At 45.6% G+C, this 24,813-nt stretch overlaps 2 protein-coding genes across 3 annotated transcripts in view; both read right to left on the bottom strand.

Moving 5' to 3' along the window:
• Positions 1–8,689: 8,689 nt before the first annotated feature.
• Positions 8,690–13,275, bottom strand: LOC121297394 (14-3-3 protein eta). 2 transcript variants are annotated; one of them, XM_041223708.1, is made up of 2 exons: positions 12,809–13,275; positions 8,690–10,317 (listed from the first exon to the last, which is right to left on the bottom strand). In XM_041223708.1, exons 1-2 carry the CDS (start codon positions 12,893–12,895, stop codon positions 9,658–9,660), a joined length of 747 nt encoding a protein of 248 aa, XP_041079642.1. In that variant the 5' UTR covers positions 12,896–13,275; the 3' UTR covers positions 8,690–9,657. The 2 variants fall into 2 exon arrangements, with proteins under 2 accessions (XP_041079642.1, XP_041079643.1); XM_041223709.1 differs by having other exon boundaries at positions 8,690–10,314; positions 12,809–13,274.
• A 6,957-nt stretch (positions 13,276–20,232) lies between these two features.
• The window catches only part of LOC121297304 (radial spoke head 14 homolog), a 56,137-nt gene continuing 51,556 nt past the window's right edge, over positions 20,233–24,813 (bottom strand). The window contains exons 4-6 of the mRNA XM_041223545.1: positions 22,124–22,349; positions 21,040–21,176; positions 20,233–20,595 (exon numbers count right to left, since the gene is read on the bottom strand). Coding sequence (XP_041079479.1) covers positions 20,357–20,595; positions 21,040–21,176; positions 22,124–22,349 — 602 coding nt within the window. The 3' untranslated portion in view covers positions 20,233–20,356. The remainder of the gene's footprint in view (positions 20,596–21,039; positions 21,177–22,123; positions 22,350–24,813) is intronic.

Below are 24,813 nucleotides of genomic sequence, written 5' to 3'. Positions count from 1 at the left end.
CCTCGCTTTTATCAAGCAACCTGACCCAGGGTGTGTTCAACTCAGTCTTTGGATTTTGGGTTAATCATAAACTGATCAGAAAAGTGGCAAAGCACTTTGTTTTATTCTCTCTCTCTCTCTCTCTCTCTCTCTCTCTCTCTTCTCTCTCTCTTGCTCTCTCTCTCACACGGACTTATCATGCTGACTGCAAAACAGAAGAGGAGTCGCACTGTAGGAACAACCAGTTCTGAAAAAGAAAAAGCCAAGGAAGATTGTTTAAAAGCTGCAGGGTGTTCAACTGCAAACTGAGTCTGGGGTGAAGGCAGTGATGTGTCACACCTGCCTCGTGTCACTGCACAGTTCAAACCCCTTCCTGACACATCAGGAGTGCAGAGCAGCAGCCCTCTCCTCCTCCCTGCTGCTACGCACATACTAAGAGTCCCCTTGCACTCCTCATTCACCTGCACTGAGCTTCTTCTAAGCGGACCCCATATTTGACCTGGGGTTACGCAGCAGTAGCCAGCACTCTTAGCTAAAGGTATAGTGAGGGGTGCATTGTGTCTGCTAGGAGAATGCCCAGCCAGCATCATGCACACCTCCCTATGCCAAGCTCCGCCCTGTCTCTGCTGCGTCTGGTCTTTCTTGTAGTACAAAGCCACACTCATCACGCGCTGACACCCCTCTCCCAGCATGATCGATCAGGGGCCAGGCTGAGGCTCATTGCGTTCAGGGGGTGTCAGTCCATGACTGCTCCCTGCTCTTTCCTCACATTTAGCATTTTTAAAAGGCTCTTAAAGAATAGTTTGGTGTCAAAGTCCAGGGTGAGCTCTGCTCTCAAAACTGGACCAGGTAAATGATTAGAGCTGCTGCTGGAAATGATATAGGATATACTGGGACAGGCTTTCTGAAATGATATAGGATATACTGGGACAGGCTTTCTGAAATGATATAGGATATACTGGGACAGGCTTTCTGAAATGATATAGGATATACTGGGACAGGCTTTCTGAAATGATATAGGATATACTGGGACAGGCTTTCTGAAATGATATAGGATATACTGGGACAGGCTTTCTGAAATGATATAGGATATACTGGGACAGGCTTTCTGAAATGATATAGGATATACTAGGACTGGGACAGGCTTTCTGAAATGATATAGGATATACTGGGACAGGCTTTCTGAAATGATATAGGATATACTGGGACAGGCTTTCTGAAATGATATAGGATATACTGGGACAGGCTTTCTGAAATGATATAGGATATACTCTGAAATGATATAGGATATACTGGGACAGGCTTTCTGAAATGATATAGGATATACTGGATCAGGCTTTCTGAAATGATATAGGATATACTCAGACAGGCTTTCTGTGTGATCGGGGCTTTTATTTGGAGCCTTGTTTCCATGGTAATTTTCAGGCTGTATAGACATGGTGCTATATGTACCACTGGGCACCATGTGTAATGCAAACACATCGTTCTGCTGATTGCTGGTAATTGAGGTCTGCTGCATCAGAGTGGGAAAGAGTGGGCTGGACGGAGTGGGCTGGACAGAGTGGGCTGGACAGAGTGGGCTGGACGGAGTGGGCTGGACAGAGTGGGCTGGACGGAGTGGGCTGGCTAAATGGTTATTAGTGTAGAAGACAAAAAAAAGACTAATCTTTGCTCTCCAGTTCTGGGAACAGTGAGGGTATGATTAGCAGGGCTGACATAGACAGTAAATAAAGGGACTGTATCCAAGACATTCCCACGTCTCAGACAAACAGGACTCACGGCTCTCTCACCATGATTGACCCCATTTGCATACCGCGCGAGAGAGCTGCATAGTCATCCATTGCTGCATGATTCCTTGGAAATAATATACAGACATAACTAACAGTGTAATTAATCTGTGTTGGCCACTGTAAAAGTTTAAATAACCCTAGATAAATAATGATTCACCACCTTACACATACAAAGTGCAATCCTGTACTCTTGTTTTCTTGTATCCACTTTTGGAAAGCAATGCATTCATTTTTTGTCAACACTGGCCTCTCTCTCTCTCTCTCTCTCTCTCTCTCTCTCTCTCTCTCTCTCTCTCTCTCTCTCTCTCTCTCTGTCTCTATCTAAAGTGGTATACACACCAAAAAAAAACTACACTTAATTAAAGATCTGGACCAATTTTCCACAATTTTCCCAGAGTGGAAAATATCGTCAATAGCCACAGACAACAGCAAGACTGGTAATTTGCATCATCACAGGTAAGAACAATTTTCCCAGAGTGGAAAATATCGTCAATAGCCACAGACAACAGCAAGACTGGTAATTTGCATCATCACAGGTAAGATAGCTGTAATACTAAGCACTGCCAGTAGAGGTCAGTATGGGATTACCAAAAGGACTGCCCTGCTCATTGACTCGCTGAAGAGGGAGCACTGCACTACACTGTCCTGAGAACACAAAGGCACCACACCACATTTCAGATAGCCTGGAGATATGATGCATTTTGGTCCTGTAATACACACACACACACACACACACACACACACACACACACACACACACAAAGAGACTGCTGTTAGCAGATTTCAAATAGGGAAAAGGTCCTCAGTGAACTGAGGGGCTCTCTCAGTAATGTGAGTATCCCAGACCAGGACTCCTCTGTTACACTGTAATTAATCCCTGCAGATGCACTGAACATGTTGCACTGTCCTGCCTGCCAGCCCAGATCCCAGGGTGCAGTGGACAGTATTGAACCTGGTTCATGTCTCTGAGTGCCACTAAGTGTTTTAGGAAACACTAACAGGGGCTGCCCATGACTCTGTGCTGGTGTTCTGCATGGGGGGGGTATGTGTGGGGGGGTGTGTGTGTGTGTGTGTGTGTGTGTGTGTGTGAAGTGTAGAGCGTCCAGAACAGGAGAATGTTGTGAATGTTTTTTAAGGGAGGGGGGGGGGGGGGGGGGGGGGGGGGGGGGGGTAAAGTGTGTGTGTAATCATGCAGTTGCGTCTTAAAGACCTCTGGCAGTGTGCAGTGTCACATGACCTCAGGTTCCGAAGCCTGCTCTGGCTTTCCCAGCGACCGCCATGGGAGTCATGTTTGCAATGTGAAATGCATTATCTACACTCTGCTCTGTGTAAAGGCAATGTGTTTGAAGCGCTTCCTACATAAACTATTCACAACGACAAGTACAGTCTACTGCCTTGTACCACAACGATTCACTGCAAGAGGCATGGCAGGGCACAGTCATGACAAACCGTATAGCAAAGCACAGCGAAGCACTGCAAGAGGCATGGCAGGGCACAGTCATGACAAACTGTACGGCAAAGCACAGCGAGGAACTGCAAGGCATAATTTCTGACTGTTATTTATATATAAAAAGGTTATATGACACATATTGGGAGGGTCATGTTGGCTTGTAAGGAGCGTGTCACTGAATGAATTTTCATTGTATGCAGAATAGGTTTCCTACAGTATGTTACACAGTGCAGGCTCTATAAAACAAGCGAGTAGTAAATCTGGCCTGAAAACACAGTGAAGTTTCAGTATGCCCAGTCTATCTCACATTCCTAAATGCGTGCCAGAGGTCTGTGTCTATAGCAACTGTCTCCTGACATGTCGTTCTGTATCCATAGAAACAGCTCTCTTTGTAATGACATCATCCAGTTACCTTGGCAACAGTCCCCTGTGTAATGACATCAGAGGGTAAGGCTGGGCACAGTTCAATGGAGAAAAGCACTCCTTATGAAATTCTAAAAGTTGTTATTATAGTCGCATAATAAAAATGTAAAAAATGTTTGAATCTGTTTTTTGTAAAGGCATTTAAGTACATGATTACCCATGTGCCACATATTTGGCAGACTCATATCTCTGGTGCAATACAATAGACTGTGAGGGAGCTGCATGTTCTGTGTATTGGATCAAAAGGTACTGTGAGGGACCTGTTTGTGTTCTGTGTATTGGATCAGAAGGCACTGTGAGAGAGCTGCTTGTGTTCTGTGTATTGGATCAGAAGGCACTGTGAGAGAGCTGCTTGTGTTCTGTGTATTGGATCAGAAGGCACTGTGAGAGAGCTGCTTGTGTTCTGTGTTTTGGATCAGAAGGGACTGTGAGGGACCTGTTTGTGTTCTGTGTATTGGATCAGAAGGCACTGTGAGAGAGCTGCTTGTGTATTGGATCAGAAGGCACTGTGAGAGAGCTGCTTGTGTATTGGATCAGAAGGCACTGTGAGAGAGCTGCTTGTGTATTGGATCAGAAGGCACTGTGAGAGAGCTGCTTGTGTTCTGTGTATTGGATCAGAAGGCACTGTGAGAGAGCTGCTTGTGTTCTGTGTATTGGATCAGAAGGCACTGTGAGAGAGCTGTTTGTGTTCTGTGTATTGGATCAGAAGGCACTGTGAGAGAGCTGCTTGTGTATTGGATCAGAAGGCACTGTGAGAGAGCTGCTTGTGTTCTGTGTATTGGATCAGAAGGCACTGTGAGAGAGCTGTTTGTGTTCTGTGTATTGGATCAGAAGGCACTGTGAGAGAGCTGCTTGTGTATTGGATCAGAAGGCACTGTGAGAGAGCTGCTTGTGTTCTGTGTTTTGGATCAGAAGGCACTGTGAGGGACCTGTTTGTGTTCTGTGTATTGGATCAGAAGGCACTGTGAGAGAGCTGCTTGTGTTCTGTGTATTGGATCAGAAGGCACTGTGAGAGAGCTGCTTGTGTTCTGTGTTTTGGATCAGAAGGGACTGTGAGGGAGCTGTTTGTGTTCTGTGTATTGGATCAGAAGGCACTGTGAGAGAGCTGCTTGTGTTCTGTGTTTTGGATCAGAAGGGACTGTGAGGGACCTGTTTGTGTTCTGTGTATTGGATCAGAAGGCACTGTGAGAGAGCTGCTTGTGTTCTGTGTATTGGATCAGAAGGCACTGTGAGAGAGCTGCTTGTGTTCTGTGTTTTGGATCAGAAGGGACTGTGAGGGAGCTGCTTGTGTATTGGATCAGAAGGCACTGTGAGAGAGCTGCTTGTGTATTGGATCAGAAGGCACTGTGAGAGAGCTGCTTGTGTATTGGATCAGAAGGCACTGTGAGAGAGCTGCTTGTGTATTGGATCAGAAGGCACTGTGAGGGACCTGTTTGTGTTCTGTGTATTGGATCAGAAGGCACTGTGAGAGAGCTGCTTGTGTTCTGTGTATTGGATCAGAAGGCACTGTGAGGGACCTGTTTGTGTTCTGTGTATTGGATCAGAAGGCACTGTGAGAGAGCTGCTTGTGTATTGGATCAGAAGGCACTGTGAGAGAGCTGCTTGTGTTCTGTGTATTGGATCAGAAGGCACTGTGAGGGAGCTGTTTGTGTTCTGTGTATTGGATCAGAAGGCACTGTGAGAGAGCTGCTTGTGTATTGGATCAGAAGGCACTGTGAGAGAGCTGCTTGTGTTCTGTGTTTTGGATCAGAAGGGACTGTGAGGGACCTGTTTGTGTTCTGTGTATTGGATCAGAAGGCACTGTGAGAGAGCTGCTTGTGTTCTGTGTATTGGATCAGAAGGCACTGTGAGAGAGCTGCTTGTGTTCTGTGTATTGGATCAGAAGGCACTGTGAGGGAGCTGTTTGTGTTCTGTGTATTGGATCAGAAGGCACTGTGAGAGAGCTGCTTGTGTTCTGTGTTTTGGATCAGAAGGCACTGTGAGAGAGCTGCTTGTGTTCTGTGTATTGGATCAGAAGGCACTGTGAGAGAGCTGCTTGTGTTCTGTGTATTGGATCAGAAGGCACTGTGAGAGAGCTGCTTGTGTTCTGTGTTTTGGATCAGAAGGGACTGTGAGGGAGCTGCTTGTGTATTGGATCAGAAGGCACTGTGAGAGAGCTGCTTGTGTATTGGATCAGAAGGCACTGTGAGAGAGCTGCTTGTGTTCTGTGTTTTGGATCAGAAAGGACTGTGAGGGACCTGTTTGTGTTCTGTGTATTGGATCAGAAGGCACTGTGAGGGACCTGTTTGTGTTCTGTGTATTGGATCAGAAGGCATTGTGAGAGAGCTGCTTGTGTTCTGTGTTTTGGATCAGAAGGGACTGTGAGGGACCTGTTTGTGTTCTGTGTATTGGATCAGAAGGCACTGTGAGACAGCTGCTTGTGTTCTGTGTTTTGGATCAGAAGGGACTGTGAGGGACCTGTTTGTGTTCTGTGTATTGGATCAGAAGGCACTGTGAGAGAGCTGCTTGTGTATTGGATCAGAAGGCACTGTGAGAGAGCTGCTTGTGTTCTGTGTTTTGGATCAGAAGGGACTGTGAGGGAGCTGCTTGTGTATTGGATCAGAAGGCACTGTGAGAGAGCTGCTTGTGTATTGGATCAGAAGGCACTGTGAGAGAGCTGCTTGTGTATTGGATCAGAAGGCACTGTGAGAGAGCTGCTTGTGTTCTGTGTTTTGGATCAGAAGGCACTGTGAGAGAGCTGCTTGTGTTCTGTGTTTTGGATCAGAAGGCACTGTGAGGGAGCTGCTTGTGTTCTGTGTTTTGGATCAGAAGGGTCTGTGAGGGAGCTGCTCAGTGTTTCTTTAGAAAGAACAAGCACAAGGAATCATGCAATGTTTTGCTAGCACTTTCATGTCTCCGAACTGCACTTCAAGGTTCAAGACACCTCAGCTAGCAAACGCTTCAACTTATACTGTACTGTAACCCCAGCACACACCACAGAAAGCGTGGGAGTAAATAAAGGTAGACAAAGGTTTATGGCTTTCTGTCAATGGCAGCCTCATGCATATTGTATGGTAGCTACCCTATTTGCACAAACCACTCGCATTGCTGTTGAGGATTTCTGTGCCTGCATCACAGAGCAGTGCAGTAATACAGATGCTTTAACATCGGTAAAAATAAATGTAAAAAAGAACACAGAACTCCATACGTTTAAAATTGCTGGAGAAAAACTGCAGACAAGTGAGGGAGAGAGACCAGAGCACTCTGGGAGCACTTCCAGCCCCGTCTCCAGCATTCTGGTAGGTTCCAACACAGCAAGTGACAGACTGTGCAAAGTAGGGGAACAGCGAGTGACACAGACACTGCAAAGCAGGGGCACAGCGAGTGACAGACACTGCAAAGCAGGGGCACAGCGAATGACACAGACACTGCAAAGCAGGGGCACAGCGAGTGACAGACACTGCAAAGCAGGGGCACAGCGAATGACACAGACACTGCAAAGCAGGGGCACAGCGAGTGACAGACACTGCAAAGCAGGGGCACATCGAGTGACAGACACTGCAAAGCAGGGGCACAGCGAATGACACAGACACTGCAAAGCAGGGGCACAATGAGTGACACAGACACTGCATGGCAGAGGCACAATGCACACCCTTCTTCCTTGCCCCCGCCCCGTCAGTTACCGCAGGCTGGTCCTTTAGTAGCTGCACCAGCCAGTCTGCACAGTCAGCAGCGGGGGGCTTTCTAACTGAGCTATGCTGCAACCAGACCTGATACCACGCTGCTGTCTGCATCAGGGAGGGGGTGAGGGAGAGAGGCAGCATGAGTGAGAGAGAGAGAAAGAGGAGGGAATGGCATTGCCTAGCAGCTAATACAACCACACCAAAGTGTTGGTCTATAGGACTCATATTACATTTTGTCTGTACAATGATGTAGAGGCTTAGTGAATGCTTTATTTCATCTTGTCCCATGTAAGACATTTCATCCTTTTATCTCTTGGTTGTAAATATGAATGAATTCATTAGTTTTTGTTATGATCAAGCTGGAAGTTATGGGTGCATGCCAGGAACGGTCTCTATGCAGAGCTCTTCATTGAACATCATGGTTTGTTTGGTTTTTTTAGATCAAAGATTAACAAAAAACAATTTCCTCAAGAGAACTCCTAATCAGATTTCCTCTCCAGGAGGAGTCAGGACAAGGCAGTCATGAGGGGGATAAACAAGCCCCTGAATCCTCACACACACACACACACACACACATATATATATATATATATATAGTGTCTCATGCCCAACACAAAAACAGCTGCATGTTATCTAGGCTGTATCGTAGCCTTATTTGGTATCATTCTTTTTAAAGCTATGAGGCTATGAATCATTCTGCACCAGTTTGCTAACAACACCAGTACAAGCATATGCAGGTACTGAATTACTTATCAAATGAATAAGATGACTGCAAATTTTGATTAAACGGGATGCAAGGATCTGGTTCACACCTCTCCAACAATCACGGGAACAAACAAGGTCTTTAGCTTCGAAAGAACACATGGCCTGTGATCTTTGCAGTCAATCAGCACACGAGAGCTGCTGGTCCAACTCCTACACCAAAACCCTTCCGCGGGATTATCACTCAATTCACAACAAAGCAGGACTCCTGTGCTGCACGCACAAGGGAGCAGCTGCCAGAGTTCATTTACTTAGGGTTGGAGAATCCCCCTGAAGGAAGGGTTCAGTGACTAACATCTGCCCGTGCTAGTTAAATGACAAGCTGTTGTGCCGTTTTTGTTTCAGTCAGATTTCGTGGGCTACGTGTACATGCAAAATTTGTTTGAGACTGTATCTGTAATGTTTTTAAACAAATTGCCAGGCTGAATCTGTTCATCAGTGTGTGCCTGAGACGAGTGGAGGAGAAGCATTTCCCTTGAGCCGAAACCTCCTTTTAAATCAGGATTCCAATGTATTCTCTCACTATGGGAGGACTAAAAACCTGCAAGAAATACAGAACAGACCAAAAAGCAATGACCAAACCCCCAACCCCAGGAAACACGCGCCTGGCCACATGCAGATAATACACCTGAAGCAGCATTTATTTGAATCCATTCAACCCAAAACATTTCATTTTAAGTTTGGCATTCCATCCATGTCCATTTCAATGTAGTCTTAATACAATCTGACTGAGAGGCAAACGGTTTAAAATAGAAAACAAAATCACAAGGAAAAAAATGAAATAAAACCCGCTCAACACTGTTTTAGTTAAACAACAGACACTTGATAAAATGTGTATCTTATACACGTATCAAAACATTTTAAGCAAATGTAATGCATTAGGAACCTAAATATGTGTACATCAAATAACTTCACATAAATTACAAACATGGCAAAGAAGAGTATTTTCCTTCAATGGCGTGGATTCAAGTCTGTTAACTGAAGAAACACAGCTGTGTATTCTTACGACAGTCATATTCCTGTTCCAACAGGTTGCCTAAACATGATCCTTCTCCTTTTGCATGCACAAGGCATTACTGCAGATAAACCATCACATCTCTCGGATAGCTCAATCACCAAATCATTCTCTAACTTCACTGATTTATTGATTTTTCGCCCCCATTAAATAATTCTACTGTCACTAATACTTAACAAATTATCAATATATTAAATATTCTCACCATTCATTTATTTATTTAAATTTTTTATTTTAACCAACTGACATGATGATATGCCAACTGACTTTGCAAACTTTAACATTATTATAATTCATTTGCGCACAATTAATTTTGCGACTACAGCGAGAAAAAAAAAAAGGTCTCTTTAAATTGCCAACACAAACCCAACATTGCCAACGAAGACGTTATTATTTTTGAGATAAATGTTTCTTGTAATGCTGTGATGGGTGGACAGCTGAAGGAACCAGCTGTGTGGACAGTAGATACAGTCAGCGCCAGGGTACGCAGCACGGAGGGTAGGGGGTAGTGTGGGTGGTGGGGAGGGAGGCTGGAGGGTTGTAGAGGGTGGGAAGGGGGAAGGGGGTTGAAGCTCTTCAGTTGTTGGCCTCTCCAGCTTCGTCGTCCTGCTGGTCGCTTGTCCAGAGGGTCAGGTTGTCTCGTAGTAACTGCATGATGAGGGTGGAGTCCTTGTAGGAGTCCTCGTTTAAAGTGTCCAGCTCCGCGATGGCGTCGTCAAAGGCTTGCTTGGCAAGGTGGCACGCCTGCTCGGGCGCGTTCTGGATCTCGTAGTAGAAGACAGAGAAGTTGAGCGCCAGCCCCAGCCTGATGGGGTGGGTGGGCTGCATGTGCTCCTTGCTGATCTCGAAGGCCTCCTTGTACGAAGCCTCGGAAGACTCCACCACAGCTGCCTTCTTCTCACCGGTGGCCACCTCCGCCAGGTAGCGGTAGTAGTCTCCCTTCATCTTCAGGTAGAAGACCTTGCTCTCGAACTGCGAGTCATTGCAGTTCTTGATGAGGAACTTGTCCAGGAGGGCCAGCACGTCATTGCACACCGTCTCCAGCTCCTTCTCGATCTTCTCCCGGTAGGCGCGCACCATCTCCAGTTTCTTCTCGTTGCCGTCGGCAGAGGTCTTCTGCTCGATGCTGCTGATCACCCTCCAGGAGGAGCGCCGCGCCCCGACCACGTTCTTGTAGGCCACCGACAGCAGGTTCCGGTCCTCGTTGGACAGAGCCTCGTTCAGCTCCGTCACCTGCTCGGGTGGAGAAGAGGAAAAAAAAAAAGGAAACGAAACAAGTTTGAACACCTGTGCTGTTGCCTGCGAGGAGGATCGCAAATCATTTCAAGGAAAACAGCTGTAGTTTGACCTACTTAGAAATGTGCTGAATGCCACTGCTTTTCAGGCTCTGGTTCGATTTGATTTTCTACTATTTAAAAAAAAAAAAAGTACTTAAGAATGTTGTAACATCATCGGAGGATTGTTGGTACGAGCGGCTATAGAAAATCACTCCGCTAGCAAATTCTTTATTATGCAGACTGGGCTTTTTTTTCAAGATCCACTCACTGTAGGGGGGATTCCCTGCACGTCACATCTGTCCTGCTTTGCTGTACGTACTCCTTTGGGCATAAAGGAAACTTCAGCACAATGAGCTCACATAGCAGGGGAGCCGTGTTATTAATCCAACCTTTTTTTATTAAATGGGTTGCAGTTAGCTGAACATTATGCATCTGTATCCCCTTCTGCAGTGGCATCTACCGAAATCCATTTCTTTCAGCTGCAGCTTTGAAACACTGCCATGGACTGACTTGAAAGAATACTGGTACCCAAGAGCTCAGCCAGCTCTAGTCTAGTTTAGTGCTGAGATTCACTGGCAGCAGACAGCAACTGCAGCAGAGTGGCCATCACAATGCAGCGACATCATTGCCTGCTTTGACTGACTGACACCTGACAGGCTGAGCTGTAGAAAGCTACAAGCTCTGTTCTGAATCCAGGCCCGTTTCTTATGGGATGCTTTTCCACATACTACGGATTTCAGTTTTTAGAAAGAAAAAAAACAAACATGTCATAGTTAAATGCTATTGTTGTCAATGCAATTGTATGTAATTGATCTGTTGCAATATAATTATATGTGTATGCTCAGTGGGTGGATATGTATATCACTTTCCTAACCTGAACCTGCAAGACAATAATAGTGCCACAAAACTAACTAGAGTATAACAAAACATAGCAATAGAAAATCTACTGAAATATGAATGTGTTGCATTATGGAGCAAAAGGAACCACTTGGTTGTGCACAGAACAGGCAGGCCCCATAGCCAGTACTGACCCAGAGACAGTAGACCCTGGGTAGACCATGTCATTATATATGTATGCTGCGCTAAATTGAATTGGGGGAAAAAAATATACCGGTAATTTGACTGTGAGCATCAATACCCCTGCATGGCCTGTTTCAACACACCATCTACTCCCCTGAGCCGAACCAGATGGGAAGCACCGGTCCCTATAGGATAGGCGGCGGTTTATTATATTATTATACAGCGAGTTTGAACAAATGGCTCCTTTGCAAACAGGATAACAACGTCTGCTCCGCTTTCTGCTTCTCCGGTGCACAGTGCTGGGGTATTAAAAGTATTTTATTTGGTTATGTGTTTTTAATCGGCCTTCGTTGCAGAATACAGTAGGATGCAAGCTCCCTTCGCTCGCCACTTGCTGCTGCAGTTAACGCCCAGTCTGAAATCAATACAATATGCAGCTACTGAATGCAGCGCTGCTCCCCCCGAGAAACTGAATTCAGGGCTGATTCCACTCGGGTCTTTGTCTTTTCATGCGTGACGGTGTTTATCACTCATTACCGACACAGTGAAGGCGTCTCTGAGATACCCGGACTACACTGTCACGCCTGTGTTATTTTTTACAGCAGACATCATTCATAATGTTAACAGCTGTGCGTTGATTTTTAGTTTACATTCTCTATATCATTTGCAATTTTACAAAACAAAAAAAGCATCCTAAGAATGATGAGAATTGTTTTAAATATGATATTAGGACTGAAACCCTAAATCTTAATGCGAATGCGTGGATACAATACCTGTACGCGTTATTATTAGCAAAACACACATGCATTGCACGGTGGCGGAGTAGAATAGCGTAGTCCTGACCAAACCAAATGAATCGATTGCTTTTCTTTTGTCCAGCAACGATAACCCAGATAGCTAACCTTGTACCACACCCACAGCACGGCATGTCCCCTAACCCGGGCGAATGCACCCCTGAGCGGTCTCTTCAGACTGCATGAACGATTCCTAGCAGGTACCGGGTTAACGCAGGAGCCGCACACCCCGCCGTTATCAATAGCAGATGACCAAACCCCGAGCCGCTGGCTATTTTAACAGCCCCATTTATAACGCTTCCTCTGCTGCCACAGACCCGTTTTCATCCCGCTCTAAATTCATCCCGCTACTAAATAATAATCCGTGTTTAAAACGAAATATCTGCACCATTCATAAAGAGAGAAAACACACACACCATTACGTTGTGTCTTGAAATAAAAATGTTATTTATTATTATTATTATTCATAATATATAGAAATGACCTCGATATAAACGGCACCGGGTGTAATACACGCCCATACTCTCGGTGATACGCGCAGACTGGAACAGCATTGGAATCCGGCGGAATTCAAACCTAGTTCTGGAACGCCGTGGTGTTTATTTCGGTACGCAGGGTTAACGGCTCGGTACTTACCGATTTCATTGCTGAAGCCATGTCATCGTATCTCTCAGCCTGCTCGGCGAGCCGGGCTCTCTGCACCAGCTGGTCTCGGTCAACCATTTTATATTATTGTAAGGGTACACACGCACAAAAAACAAAGGGGAAATAAAAATTCTCCTTTTTTTTTTTTTTTTTTTTTTAACCTGTCAAATAAATTTTTTTTAACGAAAGCCAACTGTTCTGAACCCTTCTTGTGCTGCTTCCCTCAAGCTGGCCAGTACAGGGAGAAAAAAAAAAAACAACAGGAGCGGTTCAGATCTCTTCAAAAACGTTTCCAAATCTTTATAACGTAAGATTTGTTATGAATGTATCTACTGCCCTCTTTTTTTCGCTAGAGCTACACAGCTAGTGCTATTGGACTCCCACATTCGCTCTCTCTCTCACTCGCTTGAGCGCTTGCGTGCTTCTCTCTCTCTCTCTCTCTCTCTCTCTCTCTCTCTCTCTCTCTCCTGTTCTTCTCGCGCTGCCGCTTCCCACAGTGACTCGCTCACTTTGCCGCAGTCGCGCAGGCGCGCTGAGGATCCCCAGTATGGGGGGGGGGGGGGGGGGGGTATTTATGGTTGACGTCATCAGCTATAAATAGAATCGCAGATCAGGCAGCCCGACACATGCGCAATGGGAATGCTGCATTCTGGTGCTGCAGAAGAGGTGGTGCATCGGGGTCACACACACACACAGGTTCACTGGCGTGGTGCTTACAATGCATCCAGTGCAATTTATTGATAGATTAATAGGGATCAATACCCCCACCCCCTCCCAAACCTCTCTCTGTCATGCTTTCACCCCCTGATATTGACTGGCAGTGCAAAACTGAAACGAAGGCATTGACTGGGCAGCAAGTCCGATATGTACTAATATTACTAAGAGGCAAGGCAGCAGCTTTTACAAGGACCATCCCAACACAGGAGTGAATCGGCATGAGGGAACAGATTCAAACGGGTTCTGCAGCTGTAGCTCCCATATGATAGTTTATCGAATGCTCTCTGCTATTCCGATTCCTATGAAAGATTAGCCAACCTCTCTGCTCCTCAATGAACCTGCTGCCCTGCACATTGCAAGTGTGCAAAAGAGCCGGGCTCGCCTGCGTTCGTGCATCTAGAGCTACACCTGTGTTAAAAGGTGCTCTCATGATAATAATTTGCTCAGCAGTTCCAGGCCTGGCTGGTGCTCCTTTACCAGCAGTTCCTGTGTTCAAAAACATCTTTTAACGTGTTGCCATGCTGAGTCCCCACATGGCTTTTGACACAGTTCTGTTAGTCATCTTCATTATGAGAATTCTGCATTTACAAACACCCCCCCGCTTCTTATTGACACACTTCCATCTGTCCAGTCTGTGGATCAATGGGAATTCATACTGGGAACAGGGGGACGACTGGAGTAGCTGAAGGCTCCTCTGTGACCAACAGCAGGCTCCACCACCTCTGATGAGCTCTCACCAGCAGCGAGGGCAGAAGAGGGGCACCAGAGAGAGAATACACCCCCCCAGACCAGGTGAGGAAGAGAGTCTAGAGAGACAGAAGGGGAGAGTGAGGGGAGGCTGGTGTTGATGAGATATACCTAGGGAGATCTAAGAGAGAGATCTATATTCCTGTGCTGAGCTCACATATCCTTGGAACGCAGGAGGAGAATGTCAGGGAGAGGGAGCGGGGAGGGGAGGGGAGGGGGGAAGAGGGATTAGTTTACTAGTGACTGCAATCACAGCACAGCAACGACACATCCCCCAGCATGCAATTCACTCAACCTGCTCATCACGCTAAGAAAAGCAAAAGGAGGCAATACGGCTCTGAGGCCGAAGCTGCAAGACGTCCTCAGAGTTTGTTTTCCTCCGCAGGGCCTCCGGTAAGACTCCTCTGGGATGCTGTATGTAACAGCACAGCTCCTGGTCCAATCCTGCACATCCCCAAGTAAATCATTAGCAAGCTCTAAAATTAGAGGCGTTATTTTACAGAGGATAGTGCACATGGTTTCTTGATTTCCAGTTATAAAAGTGTGAGCATTGTTAACTGGGTGCAAGGGGTGAGGCTGCAGCATGAAGCATGAAGCAAAGCCCACACCCATGCGCACACACCCACACGGGCTGCAAGCCCTACACCGTCCTATCGAAACCTATCGATCCTCCTGTCACTCCCTCAGCAGCTGAATTCCCAGCCTATTGCAGCAAGGATGGCTGGGCTATAGGCGGTTCTCATGCCTTCAAAAAAACTGTTTTTTTGGCACACTGTTTTTAACAGAATCCAGCCTGTAGGACAACCCATTTCTTTTTGTCTCGCAGAAATTATATTGACCCTGAGGGGGTTGGTGGGGTGGTGGGCCAGTTCTTCTCCCAGTTTCATCCCCAGTGACCTCAGTGCTGATTCTCAGGTACCTCTCTCCTCCTCCATCTTTTCCTCTCTTCCTTTCCTACCCTCTCTTTCAGTCTCTTCTCCCCATCCCTCCTCCATCTCTCCTTCAATCAAGCATACACGGTTTAAAGCAAAGTCTTATAACCTCGTCATAATTCAGGCAATGCCACACTTTCTCCATGCTTTCCTTGTGTTGCTGTCACAGAGCCGGTGTTACACCGTTTTTCTTCCGGTCTGAAACAATGAAACTCTCTAGCAACAGTACGGGGAAATTAAAATGTTTACTGCGGTCTCTGCAGAATGCAAGGCTCACCAATTTTTCGTGAATTTTTTTGGTGTCAATTTAGACAGTCTTACTGTCACCTCAGAATAAATTAAAATGACCATGTGTTTGAACAGAATATTCCCGCATCTCACTCGGAAGTTGAGAGCGAGTCTTCACTAGAGTTTGCACAGTGTCCCGTTAAAATTTCATTTTTGGGTGACTGTTTAGTGCAGTGAGGGTTAGGGAAACATACATAGAGTGGGATCTTTGTTCTTTTCATGCTGCTTTCTATATTTTGATGACATTAGTAACAGAAAACATTCAGTACTAAAAGGGGTTAAAACGCGTTTTGTGTGTTTTCTGCTAAATAATGGATCAAACTTAAAGTCATCCATTAAAATAGGCGTTACATTTCATGTACTGGCATGATCACTATTGCAACACCTGAAGTGTATTTTTAAAAATGTTCTGGAAGAGATATGGCGCGTTCAGATTCCGTGCAGATTCTCACCAATTTAGCCAATGCTCTTCAAAGAATGATCTCCGTGAACGCATCCATTGGCTAAATTTGTCATATTCTGCACAGAATCTGCGCAGGACGATCTCCGTCAACGCACCCGGAGTGTTATTTGGGCGTGACTGTGGGAATTGAAGGCGAATGGCAAATACTTTGCAGCGATTGGTGAACTATAAGGATTGTGACATTATAAAGGCATCAGCCAAGGCCACACTGCACGCTGCTGAAGAAGTTATCTGTGCGGGGATTACATTGTAATTATAGCACTGCAGTTTTAAAGAGCGCATGCTGGTGAATTGAAGGCATGCCGGGTGAATGGCGGAGCAGGGGGGGAGTCTGTACACCCTGCCCAGCTCACACGTTGACCCCCGATCCTGTCCAGTCGTGTAAACATTCCTTCCCAGATTAAATCAGCGTCGTTTCTTTGATTTCCCGTTCCCTTTCCTGGAGGAGCTAGTCTCCCGGGAGCCCATTGTGAGCCCACAGCACCCCCGCTTCAAGGAGCTGGTTTTGCGTGCAGATTAGTCGTGGTGGAACCGTCAGGACCAGAGCAGACCGAACAGCAGCATCCCTAGAGACTGGTTACTGCCTCGACAGGAGTCAGGCAATAAGGATTATCTCTGCTGCTCAGATGAAATTCCTGATAGGAGAAAAGAAAAGGTCTCTGAATCACATCGCTCGTTCCAGCTCTGACTGAAGAAAGAAAGCGAGGTCTGTGTCTAAGAGTAACACTGCGCCTCAAACATAACACAGTCCTGCATTACACAACGCACGGCATTTACAGGAGTGCTGGCTATGTATGAACGCATAGTGGGTTATTGAATAATGAATTCTATGAAATTATAGACTTAAAAAATATATCTATAAATATTCACTTTAATTTGACACCTTTTGCTGTAATTTTGACGAGGATGAAGCCTGTGTGCTGAAATGTTTGACCACGCCACACCGCCACAAGACACGTGGCACGCACTTGATTTTTTTTTTTTTTTTAAACAGGTGTTTTTCTTCATTTCAGACTCCACATCTTCCCCTAAAAAACGCACAAGTGCATCATGGTGGGCTAATCTGTTCACTTCAGATGCATGGCCCCTGAGCTGAACGGCGCGCCCCGTGGTTATTCTAGATTGCAGCTAGATAGAGACGGAAGACCCCATCCAGTCCCGCGTCCTGCTCGCAGTCCCTTTCTTGCGCGTTAAATGGAGATGCTCAGTGCGCACTGAGTTCATTAATTAAGTGGAAGCACCATACTCAGATTAATCAAGCCTGGCTCCGCCACTGTCTTCCATCAGGGAGGTGGAACTGAAAGCCATTGCAATCGAACTAGTCTATATAACACAGCAGCAAACACCTACAGTGCCCGTTCATTGCTTCCTGTAGCGTCTGCGCAGTAAAATACACACCTGTTGTTTACATGTATAAAACTGACATATATACATTCTGTAACACCATACTGGTAAGCAATTACAGACTGTTTGCTGCAATATGATGTCATAGAATTAAAGTTTTCACCCATGGAGTACCAAAAACATTTTTTCTTTGATAAAATCAGAACACACGCTGTATTTCTGTAATTCTGCATTCAGGTAGCATGATTCCTAGGCTGGGCACTGTCCCTGAAAAGCAGTGCCAGCCCAGCCCAGTGTGCTCTGCAATCCTCTGGCTGCAGTGAACAGCGTTGCCGTGGAGTCTAGTTCTGCCCTGGCAACTGCTGCTGTTTCCATAGCAACATGCTAGAGTTGTGCTCCAGAGTTAATTTGTGGTAAAAACGTTCCTTAATGACACAGATATCTGTAATGCATTGTGGACCTGGATACAGCTCTCTCTCTCTCTCTGATATTGCCTGATTAGATGTTGTAATGTACCGCTGTGATCCCCACAGAGCACTGCTGACAACAAGGTGGATCATCTCAAATAGCTTGTTTCTGGATTTGTCTATAAAGGGTTTCCTAACCCCATTCATGCATGGGGCTGTTTGACTCGTTCACTCTTCTTAACTGCAGGGAATACTTGCATTGAGGAACAATAACTCCTCTAAAAATGTGCAGACTTCAGAGGAAAAAAAAATCCTCATATCTACATTTGTATGTCCAATCTATCCTCAATATTAAACACTGCAGCTATTTCATTGCTACACTTAGGGCTATCTTCGAGTAACTATCATGCATCTATTAGTATAACAATGTTAATAATGCATCAGTTAGCAGGGATGGAAATAAGACTCCCATTACATAGCAGTTTGATCCATTCCTGGTTTTGTTTAATAAGACATACCTGAGCTTGTTACACACAAGACACACCTGTTCAGACAGCACCTGTAAACCTCTCCACTATACTGGACTATATGGCACCCAATTGCATCAATACTTGCATCATCTCGTACTTGCACTGAACTGCTCCAAACTGATATTTTCTGTATCTTGTGCTTGATTTTACTCCTAAAGGTAACCATATTCACGGCTGTTGTAATTGCTCTTATTTGAAATCGTTCCTATCCATTTATTGTACTGACTACGTGCTCTTAATGGACTTTACTCTACAAGCAAATCTTTTAAAGTTTTACTTCTTTTAGGCGAAATCGCTCTCAAATGTAATTATTTACTGTATTTATTTTAGAGATTAAACTACTGATCACTGTGTATTGTAATAATAATAATAATAATAATAATAATAATAATAATAATAGTCCAGCTCATATTAAAACTGGAGTGGGTTAAAATGCTGTGCAATAAGAGTCTTATTTCCATCCCTGTATTGGTATAACAATTTTAATTTGTTATCTCTGAACTCTGATGGGCATTTGAAAGCAATGCAGAGCAGCTATAATCAAATTACAATTTTGTCCAAACATGTTGTGGTTTTTTGACTATATTAATGGGCCAGTCTGTATTTTAACTAAAGGACAGCTGCATGCTTGTCAGGAGGCGGGCAGGTGCCTCTGATGGGGATCTGTGACACCCAGAAACAAAGGGGCAGGCGAGGTACTCACGTGTTCAATTGTTTTAGCACAGTGGAATTTGTAGCACCTGTCGTTCCGTTGTCTTCCAGCAGGGGGAGTGCCATGATAGGAGGCGTTTCAGCAATTCCAGTTTCTAATAAAGGCTTTCATTCAATTGGAGAGCTGAGAAGGTATTCTATTGAATGTGAAATGCAGTGGTCTTATCATGTTTGATATGAATGCTCTCTCATTACTAAAGGGCTCAGGTCTAATTACTGCATTGACTAGTAGATTGTGGCTAAGCTGGGGTCCTGTTTTGAATTGTGCTGCGTTTCTCCTTCTTAACCACATTTACCTAGCACATCAATCTGGGTTTAATTAACAGCGTCACACGCGGGCCCCTCGACAGCTGCTTTGGTTACTGCATTAATGCATTTAACCAGGAGAGTCCCTGCTCACACCTCTGTTAATATTCACCAGATTCATTCTCTATCGATGACATTTGAAGGTCAGGCTCGGATCCTCTCTCAGTCAGTGTCCAGAGCTTTTCAGGCACTAAAGCAGCGGCGGCCAAAGCTGTCTCTTCCACTCCTGGTCTTTGTTCCAATCCTGTTCTAAAATATTTAATTTTCACCAATTAAACCTCCATCCAGACCCTGCAGTAGTAAATTATATACTTGTACCTCTTAACCTGGCGTGGGACTCCAGACTGCTGTGCAGAACAATTTAAACACTTTGTACAGCCAGCCCAGTGCTATGGACGCTCGTTGTGTCCAGTTCTTGTGTGCAGCTCCTCTGTGCTGTTCCCATTGCCAGGCGCGCACCGGCTGCAGACCCCCACCCAGTAAAGGGCTGCCTTCAGAGAGGAGTGGCTCTGACTCCTCCAGTGGGTTGATACTAAGGGCAGCCTATCGGTTTATTTTCTAACTGAACTGAGTGAGCATCAAAAAAACATACACATTGAACAAATAGAAAACTGTCACGCTTGGCCACCCTTATTGCTTAGAGCCCTTTACAAACCTGTATTGACTCACATGATATTAGTATTGCAAAGAAAGTGCACAGTAGAAATTGATCCACATTGTTGTCCCAATTCAGCTGGCAATCTGCAGGAAGGGTCTACAAGCTCTGATGTAGCAGCTGTGAAGAAAACCAGGGAAGCGAAATCCTGCAAGGAAGTTTCAGAGAATCATTTAGGAGCTCATTTTTAATCTTTAATCTGAAGAAGAGACTTCTGTGGTCTTGAAAGCTAGTGTGTCTCTATTTCCACGTCTCTGAGCTGACTCTGTTAAAAAGGTGTCATGCATGTGAAGCAGCACCGCTGTTCACTCGTTAGGGAAGAAGAAACACACAGAGCTGTGAATTAGTTTTATTTCTTAGTGAATCGGGGGAGTACAATGATTGGCGTTTGGATTTAGTGTTTTATGCTGTCAGTGGCAGATGCTGTTCTGCAGGTCCGTCAGGGTTTCCAGGTGATGACTCGCATGGCGGTCTCTGCTGCCCTCCTCGTGATCTCACTATCGTGGCCCCGCAGGTCCTCCAGCAGGTCCAGGTGTTTGAGCAGCTCCTTGCGGCCCTCGGGGGCCTCTGCCAGCACGGTGATGGCTTTGACGGCGTTGAGGCACACGCTCATCTGGGGGCTCCTCACCAGCCCCAGCAGAGGGGGCAGGGCGTCTGCGCTCAGGGCTGCATACTTACCTGAGACAAGAACAAAGTGAGGGGTGGGGGGACTCCCATTGCAGAGCCATCCCAGGATTCACTGGGAGCTTAATAGAGCTACTCATTCTTAGCAGTTAATTAAGCTCCTGGTAAAACACGGAATGGACCTATGGCTTAATCAAATGTATTGATCTTTCACAAAACCCTATTATAATTAGTAACACAGGGATAGAAACAAGACTCCCATTGCATTGCAGTTTGACCCATTCCTTACTATGAGTTCAATAAGAAGCACCTGGGTTTGTGGCTAATCAAGCTAGTAATCTCGACGAAACTGCTCTGCTATAGCAGTCCTGTTTCCATCATCTTTAAAAAGATGTGTGTGCTAGCAATACAAGGCTGCATATATGTGAGGGTCTGGGCAGGGAGCAGGGCTGATTGAATAGCGGGTGAAGGGATTGCTCGCTGCTTCTCCAGTCCTACCTGCTGTGGTGACAGTGGCGCTCATCAGGGCTCCCGCTGCGCTGGCTGCCACCTCGGGGCTGGGGTCTCCCAGGAGATTCACCAGGATGGGAATGACCTCCTCCTCACAGAGCTTGAGCTTTCCTTCCAGGGGCACGCTAGGAAGAGTGTGTTTCAGGTTACCATGCCGTGAAGAGCTGGGGTGAATATAGAGGGCAGCGGCTCTTGGGGCGTCAGGACTTTAGGTGAGATTGCAGCAGCTGCGTCACAAGCAGGCCGGCTATTTGTAAAGACTACTCAGCAAAGCAGCAGTGGTTGTGTAGAAAGCAAGACTTGCCATCCTTAAGAACAATGCACTATTTCTTATAATTTATTGTACTGACTACTTGCTCTTAATGGACTTTACTCTTATAAGAAAATATTTGCAATAGTTGAAATCGTTCTCAAACGTAATGCATTATTGTATTATTGATTTCTTATTTGAATCATATTTACTACTGTATTTCTAGTGTATTTCTATACTAGTGTATTTCATAACTGCGCTTATCTGTAATGTCATATTTTGTAACAAATGTAAGTTGCTCTGGATAAGAAACAAATAATAATAATAATAATAATAATAATAATAATAATAATAATAATAATAATAATAATAATAATAATAATTTCTTTTTGTTTTATTTTTCGTATTCATCTTTATACAGGAGTAAAATCCAAATCTAGATATTTCTATGATTCTCTCGTACATGCCTTGTTTCTATAAGGGGAGAGCGTCATGGCACACACTTTCATTGGGGGGGGGGCACTGACTGTAGGGCGTGTGCTGGCTCATGTCAAACAGCACACATGTGACTCTGGTGTCTCTCAGCTGACTCAGTGGTATACAGAAGGCTTCACGGCTTGTTAATAAAATGTTTACACATTTTTAAATGTTTGTGTGAACTCTGTGGAGTTTGAGATGTTGCCCTGCCTAAACTTTGAAAAAATAAATAACCCTTTGTGCAATATAAAATAGATCCACAGATAGGGAGTTTAAGGTGATACAATTACACACGCAGTGACTGAAGGGGAGCAACAGATTTATCAATCTGCTGGAGGGGCTCACCTGATGTCCATGAGGGCTCGGGCTGCCTTGCTGCAGATGCGGCCGGAGCAGTGGGACAGCTTCTCCTTCAGTACGCTGACTGTCTCGGTGGCCAGCGCCTCGCTGGTGTCCACGCACAGGCAGAAGTGCAGCGTGTCCAGGATGAGCTCCTGGATCTCCTCCAGCTCAGAGGTTAGCTTGAACACCAGCCTGGGGATCAGCCCAGCCTCCACCAACCCCACCGCGCCTGGGAGAGGAGGAGAGAGGAGGGGAGAGAGGGGAGAGGAGAGAGAGGGGAGAGAGGGAGAGGAGAGAGGGGAGAGAGCAAAGGAGAGGAGAGAGGAAGGGAGAGGAGAGGGAAAGGGAGATGAGGATAGAAGAGGGGAGAGGGGAGAGGAGAGAGAGGGGAGAGGGGAGAGAGGAGAAGAGGAGAGAAGAAGGGAGAGGAGAGAGGGGAGAGAGCAAGGGAGAGGAGAAAGAAAGGGAGATGAGGAGAGGAGATAGAGGGAGAGGAGAGAGGAGAGGAGAGGGGAGGGGAGGAGAGGACATTGCATTGGACACTAGGGCTCTCAATACAATCATTTCCATTATTCCATTGTGTGCGTGCTGCAGGTTCACTGCTGTGTCCTTGCCGCTATTTCAATTTTACAACTCAAAACATCCCAGCCTTTGATCTCCCCTGCAGCTGAATACATTCTCTGATTCAACTGAAAACTGAATTTATAATAAAAAAAAAAACACAGCAGCTGGCTGCAACTGTTTGCAGGTCTTCTTAGTGAAAGTCAGAAAATGATGTATTTGTTTATTGATTTGTATCAATAAAGAGCCAAACTGTAATGTGAATGAGTTCATTCAGAGAGAAATGCTTTTGAGACTGAAAGGGCACTAGGGTGTCATTCATGTTTTGCAGATTGAAAGATTGCTGCTAGTGAATGTGATACTGCAATAGATTGAGAGGGTGTGCTATTCCATAGCATAGCGATCACACTGTAGTACCAGTCTAGCAGTGACTCATCCCATTATAGCAGCCCTAGTGCTACCACTGCTCCTTAATACAGAACTTGTGATCTGTTATTTACGCATTTCAGCTCCTGCTGTTTTTATCTGTATATGGATTCAGACCCGTCCACAAAGCTTGCGTTTTCATCTGCATGCTAATGTTCGCAGAGGAAGAGCTTTCTCTGCTCTTCCACTGTTGTGTAATTACACTGCAAGCCTGTGAATTGACACAGAGAGACTCGTACAGAGTGCTCCTGCTGAGAGAGACCGAGGGAGAAATGAGTGTGTGATCAGGGGCACTACCTTCCTGTTAGACTCCAGTGAAACGGGAGACAGCATCAGCACACCTAGCACCCTGCCCAGCGCTCCCAACATGACATGCAAGCTGTAAGTCAGCATTAATCTAACACAGAGATGTAGAACTTGTCCTTGGAGGGTCCTGCTAATTCAACACTGCAGCTGAACGCAGAGGACAGGACCTATGAAGTGGCTGGTTTCCACAGCCTGCTGGAGATCATTAACATACACCCTTCTGTATCTTTCAGAGAACCTTTAGAATACCACGGCACCTTGAAGCAACGGGGATGCAAAAAATAGCTTTATTACATTTATGTTAAATGGATAGTATATTGTCTAACTAGGGCTTACTCTTCCCCAGATTTGACACATACTGTAGCATCGTAGCAGCATATAGAAGGAGTACCCTGTAGAGGCGAGCTGTTTTTAACGAGGAGAAATGAACACACACACACAGACACACACACACACACACACACACACACACATACACACACACACACACGCACAAGTGCTTTCCCGATTCTCTCCCGAGCTGCATGTTCAGCATGCCTGCTAGAAGCACATTATTTTTGGTCAGCGTGCTGCAGACTGGATTGGAAAGCAGGTCACGGTGATGGAGGAGCAGCGTAGCACGCCTCACTAAAGCTCGCTCCAATTCTCATTCAGAAACTCCACTTAAACATTAAACACCACTTTCCGCTTGAGTTTCTCTGAAGAATTTGCGGGAGGCATTTCAAATGTATACTGATGTTTCCTTCTCTTCCTCTGTGATGTTTAGAGACTGAGTATGATATACTGCCTCTTCCACTGTCCACTTTCTTTATAATATTGCAGAGTTGTATTGACTGCTGGATCCAGCCCAGACCAGCTTATATAGCGCTCATCTGCCTATGACCATAAAACTGGATTGACACTGTTCTTGGAATGGGGCATGTGCAGGTTTTAATGTTGTATTTGAATTGCTAAATGAAGTATGCAATGTCACACTCTCTTCAGCTACATGTTTTGTTTGGGTTGTTACAAGGAGGCACTTGAAGAGTGTTGCCTCATGGAATCTCCTGATGAAGCTGTGCCCTGCTCTTGCTCTGCTCTGTGTATTCATTGCCTCATGGAATGTCCTGATGAAGCTGTGCCCTGCTCTCGCTCTGCTCTGTGTATTCATTGCCTCATGGAATCTCCTGATGAAGCTGTGCCCTGCTCTCGCTCTGCTCTGTGTATTCATTGCCTCATGGAATCTCCTGATGAAGCTGTGCCCTGCTCTCGCTCTGCTCTGTGTATTCATTGCCTCATGGAATGTCCTGATGAAGCTGTGCCCTGCTCTCGCTCTGCTCTGTGTATTCATTGCCTCATGGAATCTCCTGATGAAGCTGTGCCCTGCTCTCGCTCTGCTCTGTGTATTCATTGCCTCATGG

Source organism: Polyodon spathula, chromosome 22 (genome assembly GCF_017654505.1).
Source record: "Polyodon spathula isolate WHYD16114869_AA chromosome 22, ASM1765450v1, whole genome shotgun sequence".
In the NCBI taxonomy this organism is placed as follows: Eukaryota; Metazoa; Chordata; class Actinopteri; order Acipenseriformes; family Polyodontidae; genus Polyodon; species Polyodon spathula.
This window is presented reverse-complemented; position numbering and strand designations above follow the sequence as displayed.

What these genes read in the sequence shown, in the direction of transcription:
- LOC121297394 (XM_041223708.1), bottom strand. Translation starts at nt 12,895, where the DNA reads ATGGTTGACCGAGACCAGCTGGTGCAGAGAGCCCGGCTCGCCGAGCAG. An exon ending in TGGCTTCAGCAATGAAATCG is followed by an intron (nt 10,318 to 12,808) that starts GTAAGTACCGAG and finishes TCTCCACCCGAG; the next exon opens with CAGGTGACGGAGCTGAACGA.